General features: G+C 34.7%; 2 protein-coding genes across 4 annotated transcripts in view; both read left to right on the top strand.

Moving 5' to 3' along the window:
• The window catches only part of Cv-c (RhoGTPase activating protein), a 230,120-nt gene extending 212,106 nt beyond the window's left edge, over positions 1–18,014 (top strand). For 2 of the 3 annotated variants that reach the window (XM_072897443.1, XM_072897444.1), the window contains exons 11-16: positions 11,574–13,296; positions 13,376–13,713; positions 13,803–13,954; positions 14,248–14,532; positions 14,707–14,886; positions 15,029–18,014. In XM_072897443.1, the coding sequence (XP_072753544.1) occupies positions 11,574–13,296; positions 13,376–13,713; positions 13,803–13,954; positions 14,248–14,532; positions 14,707–14,886; positions 15,029–15,143 (2,793 nt within the window). In that variant the 3' untranslated portion in view covers positions 15,144–18,014. The remainder of the gene's footprint in view (positions 1–11,573; positions 13,297–13,375; positions 13,714–13,802; positions 13,955–14,247; positions 14,533–14,706; positions 14,887–15,028) is intronic. The other variant, XM_072897445.1, reaches the window with a different exon arrangement.
• Positions 18,015–18,149: 135 nt separating this feature from the next.
• On the top strand, positions 18,150–22,706 carry LOC140668450 (cilia- and flagella-associated protein 298-like). Its single transcript, XM_072897450.1, has 5 exons — positions 18,150–18,548; positions 19,438–19,587; positions 20,389–20,474; positions 20,545–20,715; positions 20,988–22,706. The coding sequence occupies exons 1-5, from the start codon at positions 18,410–18,412 to the stop codon at positions 21,219–21,221; spliced, it is 780 nt and encodes a 259-aa protein (XP_072753551.1). The 5' UTR covers positions 18,150–18,409; the 3' UTR covers positions 21,222–22,706.
• The last annotated feature ends 1,995 nt before the right edge of the window (positions 22,707–24,701 follow it).

The raw sequence follows: 24,701 nt of genomic DNA, 5'->3' as shown, positions 1-24,701 counted from the left end.
ACTTAGCAGCAATTAATCTAGAATCTATATATTTTTAAGTCTTTTAACTAATCCGTATATGAAAATTCTGAAAATAACATTTTATCATTTATTTTTTCTATAATTCTTACGAGGGAATAAATATCTCGATATCTTTTTATTAAAAAGAATGAAATTTATCTCAAATTGATCCAATATATTTTATCAATCAAAATTACGGAAATAACGATATTTGAAAGAACCATTTTTTATTCCTAAACACACAAATATACATATTATAAATTTATATTGAAATATGTTTTGTGGCTGGCCTTTCGTGCCAAGACGTTAACAAGTTTCGCGCTCTTATCTCTGCGCAAATTAATCCAGTTATAGCCGTTCGATTTATGTTGCTTATGTGTCTCATGAGAGAAAATTGCCCGTGCTCGGTAATTAACGCCTTTGATTTGTCGGAATCGCGCCGAAAGCGTGTCATTTCTTCTGCGAATACATACGTAGAAAGTACATATCCTCGGACACGATCTTTATCCGAACGGGATGTCGCTCAGCGACATAAGAGAGAGAGAGAGAGAGAGAGAAAAAAGATCTCCTGAGTGCCTTATCGGGCGATCGTTTCTAAGAGGTGACATACCGTGGAAATCGTATGACAGAGGAAACGATCATTAGCGCGAAATAAATGGCCGCTTGTTACGCTTGTGCATAACGCGCGTGCATTTCTATGTCGCACCGTTATATGATCCGGAAACGCGAAGACGCGAATCTAGTTTTTAATGGATCATCTAGTTTTTAATGGTGCCATCAACACACAACGGCATAAACCCTTACATTCACCCGAGAAAAGAATATTAGAACAGATTGTCTCACTTTTCCAAGTAATTTAAAAATATTAAAAATACTAGAACTCTTGTTGTATTCTTTCGCAATAGATATTTGTCAGAGGGTTTACTCTATGGAAAACATGAAAAAAACATATAAAAAGAATTTTCAGGGATTTTTTATACTTGAAAAAAATCAGGAAATTCTCATGTAATTTCATTAGAATTTAGAGAATTTTTTAAAATTTTTAAAAATTCTCTCTGATAATTTTGTTTTTATACAATACACAGGTGCCAATCCGCCAATTAATCAAATTGTGAAAATTATGTATTTGTTTATATTATATATAAAATATTTCTATTTTTTTCTGTTTATATATTCAATGTCTCAACAAAATATTGAATATGGTCTTGATTGTAATTTTTAGTGATCAAAAAATAAAAATATTATAAAATGTAAAAAAGGCTCTTCAAAAGATCAAATAAAAATATAAATAAGACAAAGGCAAATGAGAGCCAGCGTAGTAGGAGGAGCGCAAATTTTATATTAAATTAAATCAGTAAATTATTATAAATATATTCAATCAAATAAATGAACATTTCATTTTCATAAGTTCTCGTAATAATAAATAAATAAACGAAAGAATTAAAATAAACATAATGATGGTTAATACAATATCATTAAATATAAAATTAAATGTGTAACATGAATAAGTCGATATATTAAAAAAAGAAAAAACAATTTATCAGGTTTGAAAAGATAAATAAGAGAACGTTTCGCATGTCGTTAGACTGTAGAAAAAATTCAAATATACGAAATGTTCGTTTATTTAATTAATTGTAATTATGATAATTTATTAATTTAATTTAAAATAAAATTTGCTCTCTTCCTACTACGCTGGCTCTTATTTGTCTTTGTCTTATTAATATATTGAAAATATTATACAAGTATAATAAAAAATATTTACTCTACAAAAATATTTAGTTTTTTTTTTCAAAAACGTATGCAATAAAAAAACTTATTTTAGAATGTTATTTTAAAAAATCTTCAAAATAATCTTTGATCTGCAATATTTTGAAAATAAGAACACTTGGAAAATAAAAATTTTTTTACAGGATTTGAGTAAACATTCTGTTAAGAAATGATAAAATAACAACGCAGAGTCTTATTGTTAGTCCGTTTGCCAGGCTGTCGTAGATGGGAATAATTGGAATAATTCTCTAAGCAAGCTTCCATTTCCAAAAGATATGTTTGTAGATTCTTGCTTATGTAGGTATTCCATGCGCAATCATTCGCGACGATGTTGGCGGTCGCCGTCAAATCGCGGTGCTTTATTTACACGCGTTGCAGTTAGGTATCGCGCGACCGAAAGAGAGAGAGAGAGAGAGAGAGAGAGAGAGAGAGAGAGAGAGAGAGAGAGAGAGAGAGAGAGAGAGAACTAGTCAGGGTATTACCATAAATTTCCATCGGACCGTTCAGAAGCCAATTAGCGTAAAGTCACACAGATGATGAAGAGACCGCGATACCGTTTGCGCTCGCTTAAATCAAGCAACTGCCGTGCGAAACCGTTGCACTACGCCATGTCCACTTAAATGCGATCAACGTATCCATGTTGAATTAAAAGGCCATAACATTAAACTTTTGAAAGTTAAGCGGAGACTGCTATAATTACTAAGATTCGTAACGGAAATCGAACTCGTCAAGTTCGATACATTAATCAATATACAAAAATCAGTACGCTTTCATTGCTCCACAAATCGTAAATATCGGAGTAAATTATAATTGTAATAATGTAATAATATTTTGTTAATAATATTATTCTAATAATATATTAGTGTGTAATTAAAAATATCAACGTAATTTATTATTACAATTTTTAATTAAGGCATTTCAAATGAGACTCTGTATTGTTATTAATTATTTTTCGTGTTTTTTTACGTATTCTTTTAACTCAAATTCATATGTAAAAATTCTTAAAATTTACCATTTATTTTTTGTAATTTATACGATAGAAGAGATATTTATTCTATCTATTTATTTTGAACTGATTTGATATAAAAGAAAATACTTTTATAAAAACAACGAATTTATATCAAATCAGTTCAAATATATTTTATAGAAAAATGAAATGCGGGAAACTAGACTATTTGACTAGAAAGAATTATATTTTTTATAAAGTTAAATCGAAGCAGAGATCGCTGTGATTGCTGCTATTCGTAGCTGAAATCGAAGTCATCAAGTTTCTGTCAAGTTTGATACATTAATAAAACATTAATTTTTTTTAAAGTTAAAGAATATTGGAAAACCTTTTTTGATTTAGTATTTGAAACTTAATTCATAATCATATGACCTGCTTTCAACTTTTTATTAAATACCTTTTGTATTTTTTTCTCAACGTCAGGTCGCAGTAAGATTAACTTTCACGTTGTGTGTGTGAAATTCAATTATAAATCTTGTGGTTTTCTTTACATTGCGTTTTGCATTCTGCGAATCTCTATCCTGGAGAGCGTCTTATAAGTGACGCCTCGATGATAATGATAATGAATAATAATAAAAAACCGCGGTCGGTTTTCCCCGTTTTTATATCTTTCCTGGGAAATATTTACCTACACATGTACATAGATACATAGATACACACGTGGATCGTGGACACGTCACGCGTGTTAAACAAGTGTCACGCATCGCCTCGAGGCAAAGGGACGAGGATGCCGCGCGCGAGATGATTTCTCTCTCGCGAGAGAGAGTCAAGAGAGAAGCGTCGGGAGAGAAACGACCGACGGCCAGACAGCGCGGCGTCGAAGCCTTGGCGTGGCAATGACGTTCCTTCGAGATCGCGTACGCAACATAGGACATTCAAGTCGGAATCCACTAGACATCCCTAACCATTTTATGACAAATGCAATTAAAAAATAATAATTATATTTATTTATTAAATTTCAAAAATTTGTACGTAATCTAGAAAATATATATTATTATCAAATAATTGTATATTTATCGGATGTTAGTAATTTTAACACAAAAAGAGAATAACTTTTTTCTGTTTACTTATTTTTTAATTTTAGATTTTACTATTTTATTTTAATGCTAATTTATTTCAAATATAGTGGAACTCTAGAGTCGCAAAAAAAAAAAAAAAAAAAAAAAAAATAAAACGAGATACATCGCCGATAATATTGGTTCAACTCGAATGCCTCTGTTGCACTGGATGCAGCCGCGTGCCATTTACACAAAGTGCATGCGTGTATCGGGAGAAACTCCTACGAGACGGAGAATTATCGTTGAAACGGACGCTGTCCTAATGCCTTCCTCGCGATTGAAATGATCGATCGACCGACTCGGCGAGCTGGTTCTCGCAAACGAGGATTTACTCACCGTTAGTGCGTCCCTCGAGTGCGCGCTCGTTAGTTAATGATACCGGAAGTAAAGGACGATGGGAGAGAGGTGACGATGGAGGCGGTCGGGATTAGCGAGGCGTGACGCGAGTAGTATCACTGTGCAATGTTCTCTTGCGAGGATTCGTGAGGAAAACATATCAAAATACATTTCAAATTTATACAATTCCATAGTTTTAAACAAAAAATCAATTTTGTATTTAATTAAGAATTTAGGATATAATTGGTTTCAAGTTGACCTATTGAAAATAATTATTTTTTCATTTCTGTTACTTTATTATTATTTATTAAAATAATAATATTACTATTATATTATTATTATTTAATAAATATATATATATATATATTTATTAAAATATATTTATTAATATATATTATTATATAAATAATGTTTATTTATATATTAGTTTATTATTTATTATATTTATATTATTTATTAAATTTGTTCAACTTTTACAATTGAAAAGTCTTCTGACGAATGACACATAAATATTTCTGCGACCCCTGTTGCTCTGGCCGCCAGTTTTTTGACGTTAGGCTAATTGAATTTCGTGATATACGTTTCGCGCAATGACGGGCCATTCGTACTCGTTAGGACTCGCTGCAAATCGAGTGTCACTGGTCGCGGTTAGGCCGCAAGCTCCTATACGGTGGTAAGCCACGTGGTGGTGGTCGTACGGCCCAAATTTAGAACCATCATAGAGCGATGACCCAGATTTTCGGACGCTTTCGTTCGTCGTGGGTGGCGCGCGACAAAAATTCTCCGTTCGTGTTGCATATCGCGACGCTAAATTTAAATCTCGGGCCTTTCGAATTAATGTATAAAATATACTCGAGGAAAAACTTTATACGAAAGAAAGAGAGTTTTAATCTTCGAGATTTATATATTATCGAAAGGGAAATCAGGGCAAAAAACAATGAAAGAACGACGTTAAATCTTTTTTTAAAATCAGATCAAAACTATGAATCTGTGGAAAAAAATAGAACACTGTTGAAATAAATAGCACTGTAAAATATTGTTATCTCTTTAACGCTATATATATATATTTTTTTTTATTTATTCGTATTTCAAGAACTTTGAAGATCTCGAACAGATTGCGTGGGCAAGAACTGTCCGCACTCCTTGCGAGCATTGTCGATTCCGCGAGTTAAAATTCTCGATTCGAAAGTATGTTATCGTCGTGCTTGCGAATGAGACGGCAGCGAAAGAAGTAGAGGAGATCGACATTCCAGAGATTTCCGTCGATCGAGCAGAGGCTGCAGATCGTCAATTTCTTCATTGACAATCGCGATTCAGTGACAGGCGCGCAGAGAGAATCGTACGGTACGTCGTGCTGGTCGTTTTTCTTTTAAGCGAAACATCGAATATAAACTGCGTGCGGTTAGCAACGTATCAACCGGTCGTCATTGAATTTGTAGCCGCGACCTCTTTTTGCTCACCGTCGTCTGGCATCGCGATTTCCTTCTTTCGTGGAGCAACTGGCGATCATGCGGCTCGTTTCTTCAAACCGCTGAACCGTGTTGCTGTTTTAATAAAATTGCAAACGTCGATATTAACATAAAGTGCAAATTTTTTTTTTTTTTTTTTTTTTTTCATTAAATATTCACTTTATTAAATTATTCTAAAAATTAATATTATATATGAAATTATAATTGTAAAGAAAGTTGCATTAATTAACACATTTATATATGTATTTAATATTTACAAATTAATAAATTTATTTAACTTTATACATATATATTTTTTTTATTTTACTAGTGAGTTTACCACGACAAACATTTAATTTAATTCTATGAAAAGCATGGTATTAAAATAATACAATGATAACGGAGTCATAATATCTACTATTTTATGATTCGGTCAATATTTTATATTTATTTGCAGCTGTAGGAACAGCTGTAAGGCAGATCAATATACCCACATTTATTAAGTCTCGTGTTTCACAATTAAAGGTCTATGTTTAAAGCACTATAAAAGCGACATGTGGGTAGCTAATTAAAAAAGTTTAATTTCAAAGTGGATAGCTAATTAAAGATTTTAAAATGAATGTTAATTTTGTGAAAGTAACAATGCTTGAATTTTTTGCGGGCTATTTTTATCTGGCATGCGGGCATCGTAAATTAATATCATTGTGTGTTCGCAACGTTAGTTCATCAAATGATGTCCGAGATACAGTATTGAACTATTATATTATAAAAATTACATATAATATATAAATATTAAATAATTAAATAATTAAATTAAACCGTAATAAAATAATTATTATTGATATATAAAATTAACTTTATTATTGTTATTTGAAATACCTCTTACGCAATAAGTTTCTTTAGACATATTCACACGTGTATCTCGGACGTTGGGCCGCGCGGACCTTTGGTGAAAAACAACAGGCGGAGGTTTGTTCAACCTGCTTAGACGGAAGTGACGTCGGTCATGCACACACGGGGCGACACGGCTCGTTGAGTACTGCGCGGAAATAACTCACGTATGGGGGTATCGTCACGTCTCTCGGCGGTAACACGCCGGAACGGAAACGCGGATACGTGCATACGAGCGAGCGAATGGCGTAAGTGCCGAGCGGATGGTAATAATTGCGCGTGTAACTTACGAGAGAGAGAGAGAGAGAAAAAAGAGAATCGATAAATTACGAAAGGCTCATCCTTCTCCGACAAAATATCAGAGAGGACGTCTATCGATGTAAATGCATATATAGTCTTCGTTATCGACTCGCAGGATTTCACCCTACGTCAACGTGATGCTTGTATAATATCCGGCGAAATATCGAGAAGAAGCTGAGAATATGATAAAAATATACAGATACTTACGAGATACGATTCTGGCTCTCTTTTAAAAAAATATTAAATATTTTTTTATAATATTTTATATAATATTTTACATTAAATATTTTTTTATAATATTTTATATTTTTTTTTGTTACACACACGAAGAAAGTTATATAATTAATTGAGGGGCATGAAAAAAATTAATTAGGACCATAAAAATCTTTATAATTATTACTATAATTTCCATTTTTTATTATACATTCACGGAAAAAAGATCGTAATACATTTTAAAGTTGTATCTATAAAATAAATGAAATTTCACTAAACTACAGGCTAAAAACATAACAGGTAAAAATTTTACATTCCTATCGGATATTCAAGTATTTTTGTAATTTACGTTACAAACGCAGGATTAGGTTTATCCTTCTTCAGAGTTTGTCAGAATCATCATCGGAGCAATCACGCACCTTTTTATTCACCGTTATTGGTCTTCGCGAACTGCTCTCGTTACTTTTACTTTATTCGTTGTTTTTCGCTTTTCTCGTCAAAGGAAGAGAAACGACATGGTGACCCCTGTGACTATACATATATATATATATATATATATATATATATATATATATATATATATATATATATATATATATATATATATATCTCGTCGAGAGCCCCCTTACCATAAGTGACTAAGCCGAAATAGGCGCCTTTTCGTGCGCGCCGAAGACGGTTGGCTTTCTAACAATGGGACCGACATCGCTTCTCGTTACGAAACTTGACGCCTTTGTTATTTCCACGTGGGTACACACATCGACGAACGATGTCGCGAGAGGGTGTGTGTTAGAGATGTCACGCGCGCGACCTCGTGATCCTCGCTACATGACAATGGACCTGGTTTCACCGTGCAACATCTCGCACGGTTTGCACGGTGGCACTCGCAAAGAGCACTCACACACTTCTCACCCAGAAAGGATCACATTTTGAATCTACACTCGTTTGCCATTAGATTTTTCACGGAGCGTTACAATCTGCAATAAACGCGGCTTGATTCGAAAGAAAAATTGAATGGCTTCTTAAAGCGCTGGCATATCATGTCACTTGAATGAAACTTCTTTTCGTGCTTCCCTCTTCTTTTTATTCCTAGGGTTTCGAATAAAATAATACAAACCAAAAAGTTACATTTATTTTAAAATAATGAAAATGAAAAAGTTGTGTCATAAAATTGTGTTTAAAAGAAGGAAAAAAATAATATTGAAATTTACGAGAAGTGTATTTCTTTCTTTTATTAGTCTTTCCAATTATTTTTATATAAATAATAATACTATATTAATTCTTATATTTTACATATTTTTTTACTTTGGTTCTGGTCACAATCGGTCTTATCGCAGTTTTAGCTGTCTCAAAGTGCTTGAAAAAAATCTACAAAAATGTATACTCTTTGACATTTGTAGAAAATAATCATGTACAACGAAAAATAAATTAAAAAGTAAATTTAAATATTTTTATATTGATCAAAACCTTCGGGGTATTTTATTGTTAAAATATTGATAGGTCCAAATGACCCAATATGTGATCTTCAATTACAATAATAAAGTTGGTTAATGATTTCTCCGACGATTGACGTCAACCTACGACTTTTCAGAAAACTTGTCAGAAATTTCCAAAGGGAATGTTTTATATGCAGGGTCACCGGAAGGAATAATTAGCTTATTGCGAAACTGGTTTCGCAATTTCTCGCTTTTACATCGACGCGAACCTCGCGGGTCTCATCAAAAACGACGCTTGTCATCGAGGTCGTCGCCGTTGTCGTCATTCAGTCGATTTTATTTCCGTCCTTTCGACGAAAGGGTTTCGAAAGCGCCCTGCTTGTGCCCGCAACATGTCAGGTCAGGCCAACGTCACGCGTGCAAAATGCACTCGGAAATCTTAAAAATCTATTTTCCACCCAACTCGCCCACGCTTCTTTCTCGTTTCCCGGCTGATATCCCGCGCGCGTGCAATGCCTTGTGTATTTTTACCCGTGGCCCACATCATCCCCGGGGATGACAAGCGCTCTGGCTCATTATTATCGCTCCCTCGCGTAATCGAACGAGGAAGAAGAGAAAAAGACACGTCAGAGACGTGCGAAAAGACGAAGTCTCTCGGTTCTTTTTTACTTTTCGTCCGCGGTCGTAAACCCATTTAGAGTTCTAGCACTCAACGCGGTTCAGTAAATTATTTTTTACGACGTGTATAGTATCTTTGCCCTGGGGACCGCTCACTGCGTTATTCCGATATAAAATGGAATTTACCGCGGTGATAAAAGCGCGAGATTGTTCTCCTCGAACACAGTTGGAGGATTGTATGTCCGCTTCGAAGATGAATTAGGAACATACGCTCATAGTTAGTTCATCAGGGATGAGAGCTGTTGAGTGTGGTATAATATTACGATAAGTCAGTATATAATAGTCAGTTGTCAATTTTAAAGGGTATAATATAAAAGGTAATTTAGGGCGTAACATGATTAGAATATAATTATCTTGGCATACTTTAAAAAGTTTCTTCTTATATATAATACGTAGTCTCTTATATATAATACATAGTCAACGAGCCAGTAACACAATATAATTATATGTCTAATTAATTATGATATGTCGTTTAAACAGAAAATATATTTTTGGCAACGTTTTGACATTTTTCTATAAGTAATAATATTAATTTTCTTTTTATTTTAATGATTTGTAATTAATATGATTCAAAAGAAAAAAATCTCGAGTTTATTGATCTCCTTCAAAGTTTCTCGAGAATTAGGAACATACATTCCTCTCGTAGTTAGTTTATTTGAAATGAGAGCTGTTGAGTGTATAATATTATGATGTAAGTACATAATATTCAGTTATAAATTTTAAAGGAGATATAATATAAAAGGTAGTTTAGAAAATGATTAGAATATAATTATTTTGGCATGATGGAAATCTAAGAACTTTCTTTTTATAATATATAATATTTAGTCAACGAGCTAAAACACACAATGTAATTGTGATAATTATATGTCATATTTAAAATTATTATACGCCATTTTTAAATAGAAAATATAATAGTAATAGAATTTCTTTTAACTTTAATCATGCATAATTCTAAATTCTATTTTTTTTTTTTTTTTTATTTCATACATTTTCTAGTTTTCTATTTCTTAAATTTTATTTTTACTTGTCAATTCACTTTCTTTAAAATGTATTATTATCTCAAATGAATATACTTATATATCTTCTTTCGTATTGTGTATATTAAAAGAGAGTTTCTTTATAATAATAAATAAATAAATAAATAAATAATAAATGCGATGGCGATACTTTTGAGGAAAAGACTCTCGACTTTCTGTCAGTCTTCTTTGCTTAATTTTTATTACACTAGCCGATGACCTCTCACGGTTATCGAGTTGTAGTAATTTTGTTTCTCTCGTTACCACCGAAGGCAGCAGGAAATGCTTGACTTATGACCTTAAGACCCCATCGCCGATTACGAGCGGTAAAAGTGGCCGGTGTACACGGAACACTTTCTACAATTAATTATAGTGCACGGGCGCGATCCTTAATCCAGTGTGTTCTTTCTCCAATACGGCGGCGGTCCCTTAATTCGTCGCTACAAATTGATTACGAAGCGCCCCGTCGTTCGTTTAAACATGCGACATGAATCGTTAATCTTACGTTTATGTTTCTCGATGTTTCGTATGGACGTCGCGCGTCCGACAACACGTTAGTCACAGTTAGACATCCTTTCGAGTCACTTTGTTAGCCCACCGTAATCCCGCGGAAGGAATGCAGGAGAGGCTTTTTAAGGATTACAAAAGCGTCGACCGGCCGGTTTATTATCGTTTACACTCGTCGCTTCTCGTTACTCTCGACGCTCGCTCAAAATCGCACCTTGCACGCGGCGGGATTATCCTTCTCTCGCGAAATAAATATCGCCTGGTCAACCGAAATTCGTGCGAATGAAATTTCCATTCGAATCGAATTCCCGGATCCAGATCCATCTGGATCCGGATCGTGACTCAGTCTGATGAATCACGTTTTGGCACGTTGAGTTTTTGCATGGAAATTTGGGTCAATAAGGATGTGGCCATTTATAACTAATTAAAGATGTGTGTGTGTGTGTGTGTGTGTGTGTGTGTGTGCGTGATAATATTTTACGATTTTTTACTATTTATTTAGTCAGTTAAATCTATTAAAATTAATAGATAATTCTCTTAAAATTTATTATATTCTGTCTTTGAAGAAAAAGAACCATCTCATTCAGAATAATAACTATATATATATATGAAAACATTATAATCGTATTATACATATAATTATTATAGTATAACTATTATATTTATTAATTACATTTACTAATTATTAATTTATAATTTAATTTTAATTTATAATATTAATAACTATTATATGTATATATTTAAATTGACGCTAATTAATTATATCTTCTTTTTATATTATGTATTATATTATACTCTTTATTTCTATTATATTTTTTTTTGTAAATTATGATGCCATTATTTATTATTGAAAAAGCATAATTATAGTATTAAAATGTACTTTATTTTAAATTGCGTGTCGTTAATTTCGGTTACAGGGCGGCGGTGGTGGTGGTGACGAATCCGACGAGGACACGCAGTGTGCCCTAAGCGAGAACTGGACCTTCGAGAAGAAGACGAGACGTTGGTCCCGCATAGTTGACGTCACGCAATCGAACGTGGAGAGGCTGCAGGCGATCGCCGGACAGAACGCGGCGTCCGAGGAGGAGTCTCTCGAGGACCGACTGGAGGCCGAGGAGGCTGAAGACACCATGCTGGAGAATCTGCGATATGGTAGCCTGCCACCGGGTACTCTCCCGGACGAGATGGGCCCGCGATTTCGCAGGACCGGCTCGGAGAGGCTACGGGATGGCGCGAAAGCCTTCCTCAGACGCGTCGAATCCCTAAAGTCGCGACGACGGAAACGTCAGAATCGCGACGGGGTGGTGATCAGCGGGCCCCAGGTGCTCGACGTGATGTCGATGCAGCAGAAGATGAAGGAGCTCAACTGCGTGGACGTGTCGCCCACGGGACCGGCGCCGCCGGTGACCTTCAACGATCTCCTGTCAGTGCCGCCTAATCAGATCCCTCCGAGCTCGCCGGTTACTCTGCCGGCAACTCCCTATCACCTGCCGCCGTCGCCGTTGGCGAACGCGCCCAGCCCCTTCGGTGACGACTCGTCCAGCTACTGTTCGGACGGCTCGCAGGGCGGGGGACCGACTCCGACGCCGACTCGCACGAAGATGAATCGCGCCCGCCGGTTCCTGCATCGCGGCGGCATCAGGGAGGATCAGGGCGCGTTGAGCGACTCCGAGTGTCAGCCGACCAACTGGCGGCACCGATACTTCCGCGACGCCAACAGCAATCACGCCAAGGTGCTGGAGTTCATACACACGCATTCTCAGAGTTCTTCCAAGGACTCACCGGCGAAGAACCCGGCGATCAACACCCGCGGCGGCAGCCTGAATCTGGGGAAGGATTCGCAGAGGTATCGCGATAGGCTTGTCCAGGGAAAAGATGAGGGAGCGTTCCTGAAGCGGGACGAGAAGCACAAGAGCTTCCGACATCGCGACGAATACTGCAAGGATGCCAAGGAGGGCAAGCTGACTAAGGAAGTGACGATCTATCGGGAGAAGTCCAGATCCAGGAGCTCGGAACTTGCTGGCAGTCAAGAGAGCGGTTCTACTATGGCCAGTAGAGACTCGGATCAGGAAGAGGAATCGCCCAGGCACAAGAGTACTGTCGTCAGGTGGCACAGCTTCCAAAGAGGATCGCTGTACCCCGAACCTCTGGACCCATTATGTCCAAGAGCGATGGCTTCCATGTCCTGTGGACAGCTTTTAGTCTTGAGGAAATTGGCCTTGTTGAAGCTTACCGCATGCATGGAACGGTATTGTCCGACTCACCGCACCGGTTGGAACTGGGAACTTCCAAAGTTTATCAGGAAGATCAAGACGCCCGATTACAAGGATAAGACCGTCTTTGGAGTGCCGCTCTTGCTATCTCTGCAGAGAACCGGTCAAGCTTTACCTAAGTGTATCCAGATTGCTCTGAGGTGGTTGAGAGCTAATGCACTGGACCAGGTGGGCATCTTCAGAAAAAGCGGCGTCAAGTCGAGGATACAGAAGCTCAAGGTTATGACGGAGACCCAGGGAGACAATATCAATTTCGACGGGCATCAGGCGTACGACGTCGCCGATCTTGTCAAACAATATTTCAGGGAATTGCCGGAGGCACTGTTGACGAACAAGCTCTCGGAGACGTTTATCGCCATTTTTCAACGTAAGTTGGAGTGTGTTTTGCTTTGTGGATCGCGCGAAGAGAAAAATGTGATTTCGCAATGAATCGATTCTTCTTGCAGACGTACCGGTAGAGTTACGACCGGATGCTGTGCAGTGTGTCCTGTTACTACTTCCGGATGAGCACCGCGAGGCGCTGGAGACTCTGCTCGACTTCCTCAACCATGTCGCTGGCAATTCACCCTACAACCAGATGACAGCCTCGAATCTAGCAGTGTGTCTAGCGCCGAGCTTGTTCCACTTCAGCCACAGCAACACGAACGTGACCAACAGGTCGAGTAGCGTGTCGCCACGTAGACGGAAGACCGTGGGTATCCCTGATCAACGAGAACTGTCGGAAAACAAAGCCGCTCACGACTGTCTTCTGCATCTGGTCAAGATGCATCGTGAATTATTCATGGTGAGTGTATTCTAGGCGTCGTCGATTGCGATCTTTTGCTTGCGCTTGCTCCGAAGGCACGAGACGAACCCGATTCATGCTTTTTTCAGGTCTCGTCGGACATGTTGACGCAGTGTCATTTTAATTATATGGAGGAGAGCATTCCGGTCGCACTGGAGGAACTCGGTTCAGAAATGAAGCAGGATTGGAGAGGCTACTTGTACGCTTGCACTACGGCCTTATTGAAGGAAGCGCGAGAAAAGTAAGCACAGATCATTATTTTATTTATATTATTATTGTGTATGTAAAAATTAAACAAATTATTGGTGACATGGATGGAAATTTTTAAAGAAAGTCAAAGATATTTATTAATTATAAAACCGAGAGAAATGCAAAGAAGTTGAAAAGATATACATATGTAGAAATAAAAGTAAGAAGACTGAAAAAGGCAACACAATGACATCTTTGATTTAAATTTGACAAATATGTCTAATAAGAAAATAAAATCGATAGGTTTAAGAGGATATGCTAAATGAACACTTCGTTTTGTTCTAGCAGAAGTCGCGGCTGGGTCACGGTAAACAATCCCGCTGACAACACTGTAGAAATGGCGTACAAGAAGGTGGGTGACGGACATCCGCTTCGTCTCTGGCGAGTATCAACAGAAGTCGAAGCTCCGCCGAATGAGCTCCTACACCGTGTGCTACGAGAGAGACACATCTGGGATCCGCAACTTTTAAAGTACAGACTGGTAAATAAGTTGGATACTAATGTTGAGGTTTTCCAATACGCCACTGGAAATATGAGCCCCTTGCCCGCCAGAGATTATTGCGTAGTAAGGTGAGTTTATCAAATTTTATCACTTATCGTACAATTAAATTAAATTTATATATATATATATATATATTTTTTTTTTAAATAACAAATGTTTTCTATAAAATTTTGTGGATGATTGTTAAAGGTACTTAAGATCCCTAATCAGTGTAATTAATTAGTGTAATTAATCCGTTGTAGATCCTGGCGGAATGATCTTCCGAAAGGTGCTTGCGTCATTGTCGAAACATCCGTGGAACATCCAGATGCTCCTGTCATGCTCGGCGGGACTCGCGGCATCGTTTTGGCCTCTCGTTATCTTATCGAGCCCTGTGGCAGCGGTAAATCCCGCATTATGCATTTATCCAGAGTTGATACGAAGTAAGTAATGTTAAACGTCTCATAAATAACATGCTTTACCTTCTTCAATTTTTAATTTGCTCAAAAACTTTTTCTCCAAAAAAAGTAAATTTATTTGATATAAATTAAATCCCGGACTAAAAAAGAAATTATTTATTTTCAGAGGTCGCACACCTGAATGGTACAATAAAAGCTACGGACACATCGCTGCTCTTCATTTGAGCAAAATTCGCAATTCTTTCAAGCACACCACTGACGGGCCCGAAAGCAAAGTTTGAGAGCAGGAAACCGTGCAACACCAGTCGTTGCACGGTTCCACCCCCTCCTCCTCTTCCTCCTCCTCTTCCTCTCCATCCCCCATGTTTCTCCAAGTCCCCGACGAGCAACAGTACGATCATAGATTCTTAAAAGAGTCACGACAGGTCGAGCCTACGATTGACGAGGAATAATCTCGATCGAGCAATTAGTAACCAAAACCCACCGATGTCGTAAGTTAGCTTCATTCAACAACCGGTTCTAGATTCGCTATAAATAACTCGATGTTATCGTAGTAGTAAGAGAATCCTCCGTATGACGTTTACTGTCCAAAGATCTTGCCGTCCGTTTGTCATGAAAGTTGTAAGGGACAGGATGGGAAGAAAAAAAAGGAATTATTTTACTTAGCGAGTTCAATAAACGAAAATGATTTACTTTGATAAATTATCATTTCGGGAATTAAAAAAATGATTCGTTATTTTTGATGTTTTCTGATGTTGTCGTTGTTCTAAAGTTTATAAATTTTATCGATTCCCGGATCGAGCATCATCCTGGTAATCGCGTCTCACTGCGTTTCATTGATCTGATCGCATTTTAATGTTAAGAGATCGAGAATGGCCGATAAACGTTTCTGGTTGCGAGATAAGAGATGAACGTCATTCGGTGTTTTCGACAACTATGTTACGACGTATATGTTTGGTGTGAGAGTAGCAATTCCATGGGTTTATTCTGTGCTACAGCAACTTCGTATCTGTGATAAAAATAAGATAAAAACATACCCGCGCGCGTGCAAAGAAGGTATATATGACCAACATAAAAATGATAACATTAATAAAATTTTCTCATGATAACTTATCCGATTAAAGTTCCTGATTGATATAAAGATTCATCGTTCGAGTGTTATTAGAGTAACAGATTATAATATGACAGCCAAATTTTTTTTTGATATTTTATTTTTTGCTTTGTATTTTATCTTTTCCAAGTGCAGCGAGATTTTATCACTTTACAGAGAATATATAAATGTCAAATATATTTTTCTTATGACTAAAACTTTCTATAACTAATGACATTTTAAAATAGACAAAAATTCGGGGAGTTTTGTGGCAATAAAATATCGCTGCATCTCACTCTAAACTGCAGAATGCACCCATCAGTTGCAACGACTGCGATTAATTGTAAGCGAAATCGCATCTGAGTTAACGACATGCGTGCCAAAAAATGCGCGCTCGTCTCTAATCAAGATGTTGACCGATAAATGTTCCTGTCAGGCGCCTAAATCAGGGACGAAGCCTAGATAAGGTACTGTCTTAAAATAACAAGATTCGTATGTTTCGTATGTCCAACACAATAATATACATTTTATATGTTTTTCTTTCGGACCAAATGCCAATTTTTTTCTATCGTAGCATATCATGTTAAGGTAGTGGACACGTTCGTTGGTAGGGAAATTTTCCTCTCCCGTAAGTAAGTGTTACCGTACGTAGACAGACGAGTATGTAAATGTCGCGTAAACATGTACACGTGTGTCTATTTATAGACGTGCTTTTATAAGCACGTGTTTGTTACATGTAAAAGAGAGAACCACAGTCCGAGTTGCACGGAGGTGCTGCTTTACTGTTTAAATTGTGACAAAAACACACACACACACACACACACAAAGTAATGATGATATTTATTTTATAATTAAACGAAAATTCATGTAATATTTTTTGAAGAGAAATATCGCGATATGAGATTTTTATCTTTTTTCCTTGTATCTGTATAATGCCAAATGATATTATTTCGACTTGTATTTTTAATATTTTTAATTATTAAAATATTCGAAGCTTTCTTTATATATTATATTTTGATGAAATATTTCAAAAATACTTTGCGTGTGCAGTGCACTTATATTATATAAATAAAGCAGTTCTTTAATGCAGCTCTGCTCATTATAAATTTATCGCCGAGCAATGCGAAAGGATTTTGAATAAAGTATAGGTTTTCTAATCATTGTTTTATCATATACGAGTGGCAGACAAATTCACACTCGGCGTAAAAAGAAATTATCATTGTTACTCGTGTCTCGATGTTAAGAGTTAAGATTTAAAAAAGAAAGAAAAACATCTGTTTTCATTGTGTCTCTTTGGAAATCATCGCGAATTGATAAATTTAAAATGTGTGCATTTAAAATGTTCAATCGTTCGGCATGTTCATATGCAACAATTACTATAGGGACCATCTCTCATGCATGTAACAAGTAACTTGACGGAATGTCATATGCGTGCAACCAATAAACGTGACAGAAGAGATGTTAAATATAACAACTCAACGGCGTTTCATTCAATTTGAAATAATCAGATTTATTATCAAGTTTTTTTCGTGAGATTGACAATTGTAGCGTTTATCTTCCGCGTTTGAGAATCTACTTCCGTCGAGTAATTTGTTACGTTTCATGAACAATCTTTGTTCGGACCCCAGACAAGAAATGACCTGCGCATGATGCACCTCATTGAATCGAATTCTAAGTGTATTTTAACATAATACTAGTCACTTACATGATAGCCGAAAGTTACGGATTACGATATAAAGGTACCATGAAATTTTATTGCGCAGCCGCGAGAATATATTTAAAAATATTAATAATAATTAATATTGTGCTATATATTATACATATATATATATATATATACATTATATGTCGATGTTAAGTAATCATACGTAAATATATCATATTTTTGTGTCCAAAAATCGCCAGTAGAAACGTGACAGTCGAATAAAGATGCCTGTCGACGTTTCTTAATATTTGTAACTATATATATATGAACGTCTTTATTCTTCTAATCCGTGTTCCACTAGAATGTAAATATGTATATTATAAAGTAATGAACAACAGAGTTATATATACTCATTAATAGCTACGTCTTCCTATTCTTACATCGTTTCACCTCTCTTTCCTTTAGCTGTTTAAGCCAGTTTAAGCATCGATATCTTTTCAGACGGATATTTATCAGTTGCGTGAACTTTACATTCTAGTCACCGTCACCAACCGTGCTCTCGCATTGTTTAATCGATAACGTGCGTTACCATGGATAATACATCTTCGACGTATTTAATGGGCAAATATACGGATGTTTAGTTTCTCATGACAAGTCGCCGATGCACTTGGCAGAATTTACTTTGCGGCTTAAATCAAATTATACACAAATAATATATTTCTATTAGAAACTGCGAGCTAATTGAAATATAAAAAAAAGTGTACATTAATCTTGCATTGTGTAGAAATTTTTGAAAGTCTTAATTCGGTAAAATGGTGAGATTGCACGTGAAGAAAGGTGACGAGAGCCAATTTTTATACGACACCAACGTGGAAACAAGTGTCGATGATGTCACACGCGAAATCGCGATGATCTACAACGGTCGTTTGAAGATTTCAAGGATCTGTTATGGTAAATATCTTTGCGAAAAGAAACGAAATTATTCGGGATATTAGTAAGATTGAAGAAACACTTTTTATGAAAATTTCGAATTACATCAGGTATTTTAATAGTTACTATTTTATATATATATTTTTCTATATTATACATTTTTTAATTTTTAAAATATTTATAAAATTATAATTTTATAAATATTTTGTTTTTTTATATATATACATATAATTCTATATTTAAAAAATTTTTAATGTAAAGAGAAAAGATCTCGTGAATTTATTTTCTGTGATTGCGCAGAACAAGCGTGGCATAAATGACACTTGGAATATATACACTATCAAAATCATAATTTTATAAATATTTTAATTTTTTTTATATATAATTCTACTTTAACAGTTTTAAATATAAAGATAAAAAAATTTCTCGCGAATCTATTTTCTCTGATTGCGCAAAATAAGCGTGACATAAATGAGACTTGAAATAATATACGTTATCTTAATCTCGATACCGATAAGTTCTTATTATGTAGAACAGATGTTCCGTTCGCTTAAATTCAGCACAGCAGTTTTCGACTGCTTTTTACGAGCTTTTTGTGGCATTTATGGGGATCTTGGCTTCACAGCCGGAATATTAACGCGAGAAATCCATTAGCGATTATCTCTTCGGGGTTATTATAGCCGCGGCTTGTAATAACAGCGTGTAATAATAAGAGAGATCCGGAGGTCCCCTCCCCTCGAGTTTATGAACCCATCTATCCTGGGTACCGTGTGTGTAATATTAGTCACACGTCGTGTGGGATAATAATTATACGGATACTTGTACTTGACACCGGTTGGTTGCCCTCTTGTTCGCTCCCTCACGTGCGCTCTCTCTTTCTCTCTCTCTCTTTCTTTTGATTAAAAAATAGAGATCGAGGAGCTGGCTAAGCACGGCACGATGTTACCACCTGAGATAATGGGCCTCACGGACGAGCAGGTCGAGGAGCTCAAGCTCAAGGACGAATGGGCTGATAAATGTTCGCCCATGGGTGGCTGGACTTTCCACAAAGACAACATCGGTACGTGATACTGCTCGCCGGCATCGGATAATAATGGTTTCAGAAGTGTGAATAATTTACGACGTAATCGAGATCGCAAACTTTTGGAAAGATTTAAGAAAAACGTTATATTTATAGAGAGAGAAGGAATCATGTTACATGAATATTTTTAATTTTAATTTTAGTTATTAAACAACGTGTAGAACAATTATTATTTTATATAATTTTTTAACATAAATTATATATATAACGTTATCTATATACAGCCATGGTCAAAATTATTAGGCACCCTTAAATTTTTCCTATTTTTTATTTTGTTGATAGTACATAAATACTAAAATTTTTAAATCTTTTTTTAGTATTTATGTACTATTAACAAAATAAGAAATAGGAAAAATTTAAGGGTGCCTAATAATTTGGTCAATGGCTGTATGTGTATAATTTTTTTCAATATTTTTATGTTTTTTAAATTTCAATTATTTAGAAAAAAAAATTTGTGTGTTTCTAACAATTTAAAAAAAAAATGCTTATTGCAAAACTATTCCGACTTTTTAATGAAGGTTTTATTTATAACTTTTTTAAAATAATTTTATAATTTCCTACTTTTCATTTTTTCTTTTAAAAGTTGCATGGTATAATATTACAATTATTTTCTTTTTATAATAGTACCAAATTTCTTTCTCTCTCTCTCTCTCTCACTTCTGTTTTAAAAATATTTATAAAAGAATATAAAGTTTTATATACAAAAACACGCAAGTAAAATCTATTTAAATTTGTTGTGTTTCACATGATGAATAAAAACTAAGTTTAGATAAACTTCAGGTCGTAGGAATGGTAGACAGCCTAATGAAAAGATGCAGGAGGTGCTGAAGAAAACTGTCGAGGAAGCACGTGCCATGACATCAAAAGTAAATGCAAATGTTGATTTGTTACTTTCACGTTTTTAGCTTTTATTAATTCCAATACTATTTTGCATAGAAATTAGTGCAACAAGAGAAACTAGTCACGCAAAAGATAGTTCAAGAGGCTCTGGATATATTAAGAGGTGCCGTGATGATCGTTTATCCGATGGGACTTCCGCCGCACGACGTGATACGTCAAGAATTTGAAAATACTGAGGATCTCACCGGTACTCAAGCATCTCTCGAAGTACGCTTTTGAAAATTAATAATTAATATAAAATTAATAAAACACGAGAGAAAACAATATGATTTAAGAAATATCCTTATTTCTTAAACATTTTTCAACGTTGCAAAATATTTAAAGAATTTTTATTTATTGCTCTTTTTTTTAATTTTAAGTAAACATGTTTATTTCAGTAAACATTTTTGTTTTTGTAACTTTTATATTGCTTGTAAAAAAAAATAATAAAAATTGGCGACATCTTCATCGACATTTAAAAAGGCGTGCATTTGTCGCAGGTAATCGATGTGCAATTGGCTCAACTGTGGTTCTCCGGAAAGGAGCTATTACCGGGGAAGAAAATGAAGGACTTTATAGGTAATAACGAGAAGACCAAGCTGATTGTGAAACTGCAGAAGAGAGGATCTGGAAAACCGGCGAGGGAGCCGCTAATGTCGGAGGACGAGCGGAAGGAATTGATGCTGCACGCGTATCGTCGTCAGGAACAGCTGAAGGTAAGTACCTCTGCATGATCAATAATCTTCATGATTCAATCGAGATAGTATACTAGTGTGCCTGTCTAACTGCCATTGAAAATCAAATATGGCACTCGCGAATACTTATTCTACATTAATTTTGAAATTTTTATTTGGACGATTTTCAGACAATATTTAATATTTATCGACAATTGGTGATTCTATAGTCGATCTTGATGTGTTCTGTTTTATCAGGCGACTATTCGTTCCAAAATCAATAGAAATGTGAAAAGGTTGCAAATAGAAATAATAGTAGAAATTTTCCAAAATTGTTTTCAAAACAAAAAAAAATTGATATATGTAATGTACAGAAATATGTATTATAAAGTGAATCGATTTAATAATTCTTGAAATACTCTAGAATGAGAACACGTACTTTTCTAAGTCGCTTTCCATTGATCTGTGCTTAAAAAGGGATAGTACACATCTATCGATTACACGCGCGTCCTTTACACGCCCTGTAAGTAGTATCCTTCGAAGTAGGGTAATTTAGTTCAGATATGACTCGCGAGCTTATTTAAAATGATACGAATCTTTCTTGAGTCACTTTACGTTGACACGTGTCTTTTACATTTGCAATCATCTCTTACTTTGATACTTTGATTTCAAAGTGCCGGACGCGAATAAATTTAATTTCAATTTTGAATTTAATTTGAATTTAAATCGCAATTTAATTTAAATAATTTTAATGGAAAAAAATGATTGTTTTGTCAGGAGATATTGATTTTAAAAACTTACGTTTTAATACAAAAGTTCTATATATATATGGATCTACATATACATAATATTGATCGAGAAATGTTTTTTTCTACTCATTAATTTAAATTTAAATAAAATGATACATAGCATGAATGCATATCGATTATTGAAATTAATTGTAATGAAGACTCGCAAACTAACAGGTAGGTGTATTGAACTCGGAGAAGCGAATGTGCCATTTCCATTGTTTCCATTATCGATCAAAAGTTGAAATAAATAGCTAGTAAGTACGACTTTTACACAGCGCAAAAAATGTGTAATCGATTACGAGAAGTGATATATATAATTCAAGATATTACTTAACTTTACATATATTATAACACCATATTATTTTTATCCTGAAATATGTTTTGTGGAATGTATATTTTTCTTTGGAACAGCAACAAGTATGCTAATCTTTCCAAACTATTGTTCGCTTGAATGATTATAGGTATTTCAAGGGCTTAAAATTGCCAAATTGCTTGTTAAAGAGTTATTTTGCTTCCTTTCACATTTCTTTGCGGAAAGCTTAATCGAGCTTGATTGAGTGTGGAAAAAATAAATGTGTTGTGAAAATTATATATGCAAAAATGATAGAATATATAAAAGTATAAATATATTTTTAAAATTCGAATTTTTTAAATATTTTATTGCACACAGAATCGTTGAATTTTAGATTTCCAAAAATCAATGCTAAATATTTATTCATATGCAAATCGTATTTATGCAAACCATATTAAAATGTTGAGAGTAATAATAATAATATTAATGTCAAAAATATTAATTATACAAAATTTTATTAAATTTATGTTTTATATTTAATTTTATTTAATTATATTTAATTTTATATTTTATATATATTAATAATAAAAAAGGTAATTGAATTGTTTGAAAAAAGGGAATTGAATTTTTAATATATTTATATTTATATTTAATTATAAAAAATAATAACAATAGATATGTGTACAATAAGCAATATGTTAGCTAAATATCTAGCCACGCTTATCCATCAAAGTCTGAAATACAGATTTGAAATGTAAGTTATTTTTTATTTAGACTCTAAAAATTTCAACAGGAGTCTTTTTTTGGCTCTACTATATATTATTTTAGAGGAATATAGTTATATCTTTTCAAGGATTTCATTATTTTATTATTACGTCGAAGTCACTGTATCGCGTTGATCAGTGGAATGGAAAGAGAATGGAAATTAATGTTGTTTCTTTAGTTTGTAAAGTTGATTGCTTGTTCAGCAATTTGTACCTTACCCCGTCTTGAAGAAACTCGAATAAATAAGGGAAAAAAAAGTATTCTCATTAAGAATCTCATTAAGAATCGTCGCGTACGTCGACGTGAAACGTACGTGCCTCGCGGGAAATTATGTCTGTGTGTATTGTGTTCATAAAGCTTTGTTCGTTCTCCTTAAATCGATAGTAACCGCAATGTTATTATGTAATTTGTTCGATCTGTCGAATCGGATGTCTAACAATTCTAATATTTTTTCTTGCTGGAAAACGAAAGAATGAAATTTTTATTGCACCAGAATTTTTAATAGAATTTTTTTGTAATTCCTCGCTCTATAGAATACAACGATCGATATTTTGTCCAACGACTTGATTCCTTCTCGAGTGGATATATTTACAAAAGAACATACACGCTATTATATAAATGTACCCACTTTACGTCTGCCCATTATTTTTGCAGAACAGTATACCTTGCATAAAAGAAAGAAATTCTGATATAGTGGTGATGATAGGTATGAACTGAGATATAATATTCTTCAGGAATATAATTCGATGTCGCAAGTAATGCGAAGACATGATAGATCGATATTAATTTGCTGTTTGTAAATAATAAATTAATAATACGTTAAGAAGCTCCACAAAAGAGCCGAATCAAATAACTTCCTTCTGTTCTTTATGATTCACTGGGATTGTGATTATCTTATTATTTTCTAGTTGGTTATTTATATTATTTACTAAACTGTTTTAATTTCACGAATTTACGAATGAATCCGCAATAATCTAATAGGGCTTATATTATGAAGAGCCATTCAGATGTCAAACGATCAGGGCGATTGACAGGACGCACTTGATTTCAGTCTGTACTTGTCGCAAATATAGGTCGATGGCAATCCAATTTCACTTTTGTTTTTATCGAAACGATACGATCTAATGGAAAAACAAAAATTATAAAACCGGATGTTAGAGAGAGGAGAGATTTACTCACATTATAATAATTTATTGTTTTTATCTGTATCTAGATGTCACAAAATTAATATGAATCTTATCTTCAACGTATATCGGAATGTATTATGTTTTATACTCTAGAATATTAATCATACATGATAATATTATCTAACATAATAATATTATAATAATATTAACGCACATAAAATGTGAATAATCTTCTATAAAAATTCCATCCTCCTTTTATAAAAATTGCATAAAGATAGATTGGTTTCGAAGAAAATTTTTCATCAGGTGCTCTCTGTAATTTCGTGCAAAATTATGGAGAAGTAGAACAGTGTTCGTTTCGCCAAGGTCAGAAAATGTTCCTTGCTTCCGTAGATTAATTTGCATGGGAGTATTATAAGCGGATAGTAGATATGAGAAATATTTCGTTCTCTTGCGCAGCAAGAGAGTAGAGATACCCTCGACACGAATTGTTTCGCAACACGCGAAGCCCGACAATATTATTTTATTTTATAATATTGACAGGCGGGGGGAGAGGGAAGAATTC

The sequence above is a fragment of the Anoplolepis gracilipes genome, chromosome 8, assembly GCF_047496725.1.
Source record: "Anoplolepis gracilipes chromosome 8, ASM4749672v1, whole genome shotgun sequence".
NCBI lineage: Eukaryota > Metazoa > Arthropoda > Insecta > Hymenoptera > Formicidae > Anoplolepis > Anoplolepis gracilipes.
The sequence above is the reverse complement of the archived record's forward strand: the minus strand, read 5'-3'. Positions and strand labels throughout refer to the sequence as shown.

What these genes read in the sequence shown, in the direction of transcription:
- LOC140668450 (XM_072897450.1), top strand. Translation starts at nt 18,410, where the DNA reads ATGGTGAGATTGCACGTGAAGAAAGGTGACGAGAGCCAATTTTTATAC. An exon ending in TTTCCACAAAGACAACATCG is followed by an intron (nt 19,588 to 20,388) that starts GTACGTGATACT and finishes GATAAACTTCAG; the next exon opens with GTCGTAGGAATGGTAGACAG. An exon ending in GTACTCAAGCATCTCTCGAA is followed by an intron (nt 20,716 to 20,987) that starts GTACGCTTTTGA and finishes CATTTGTCGCAG; the next exon opens with GTAATCGATGTGCAATTGGC.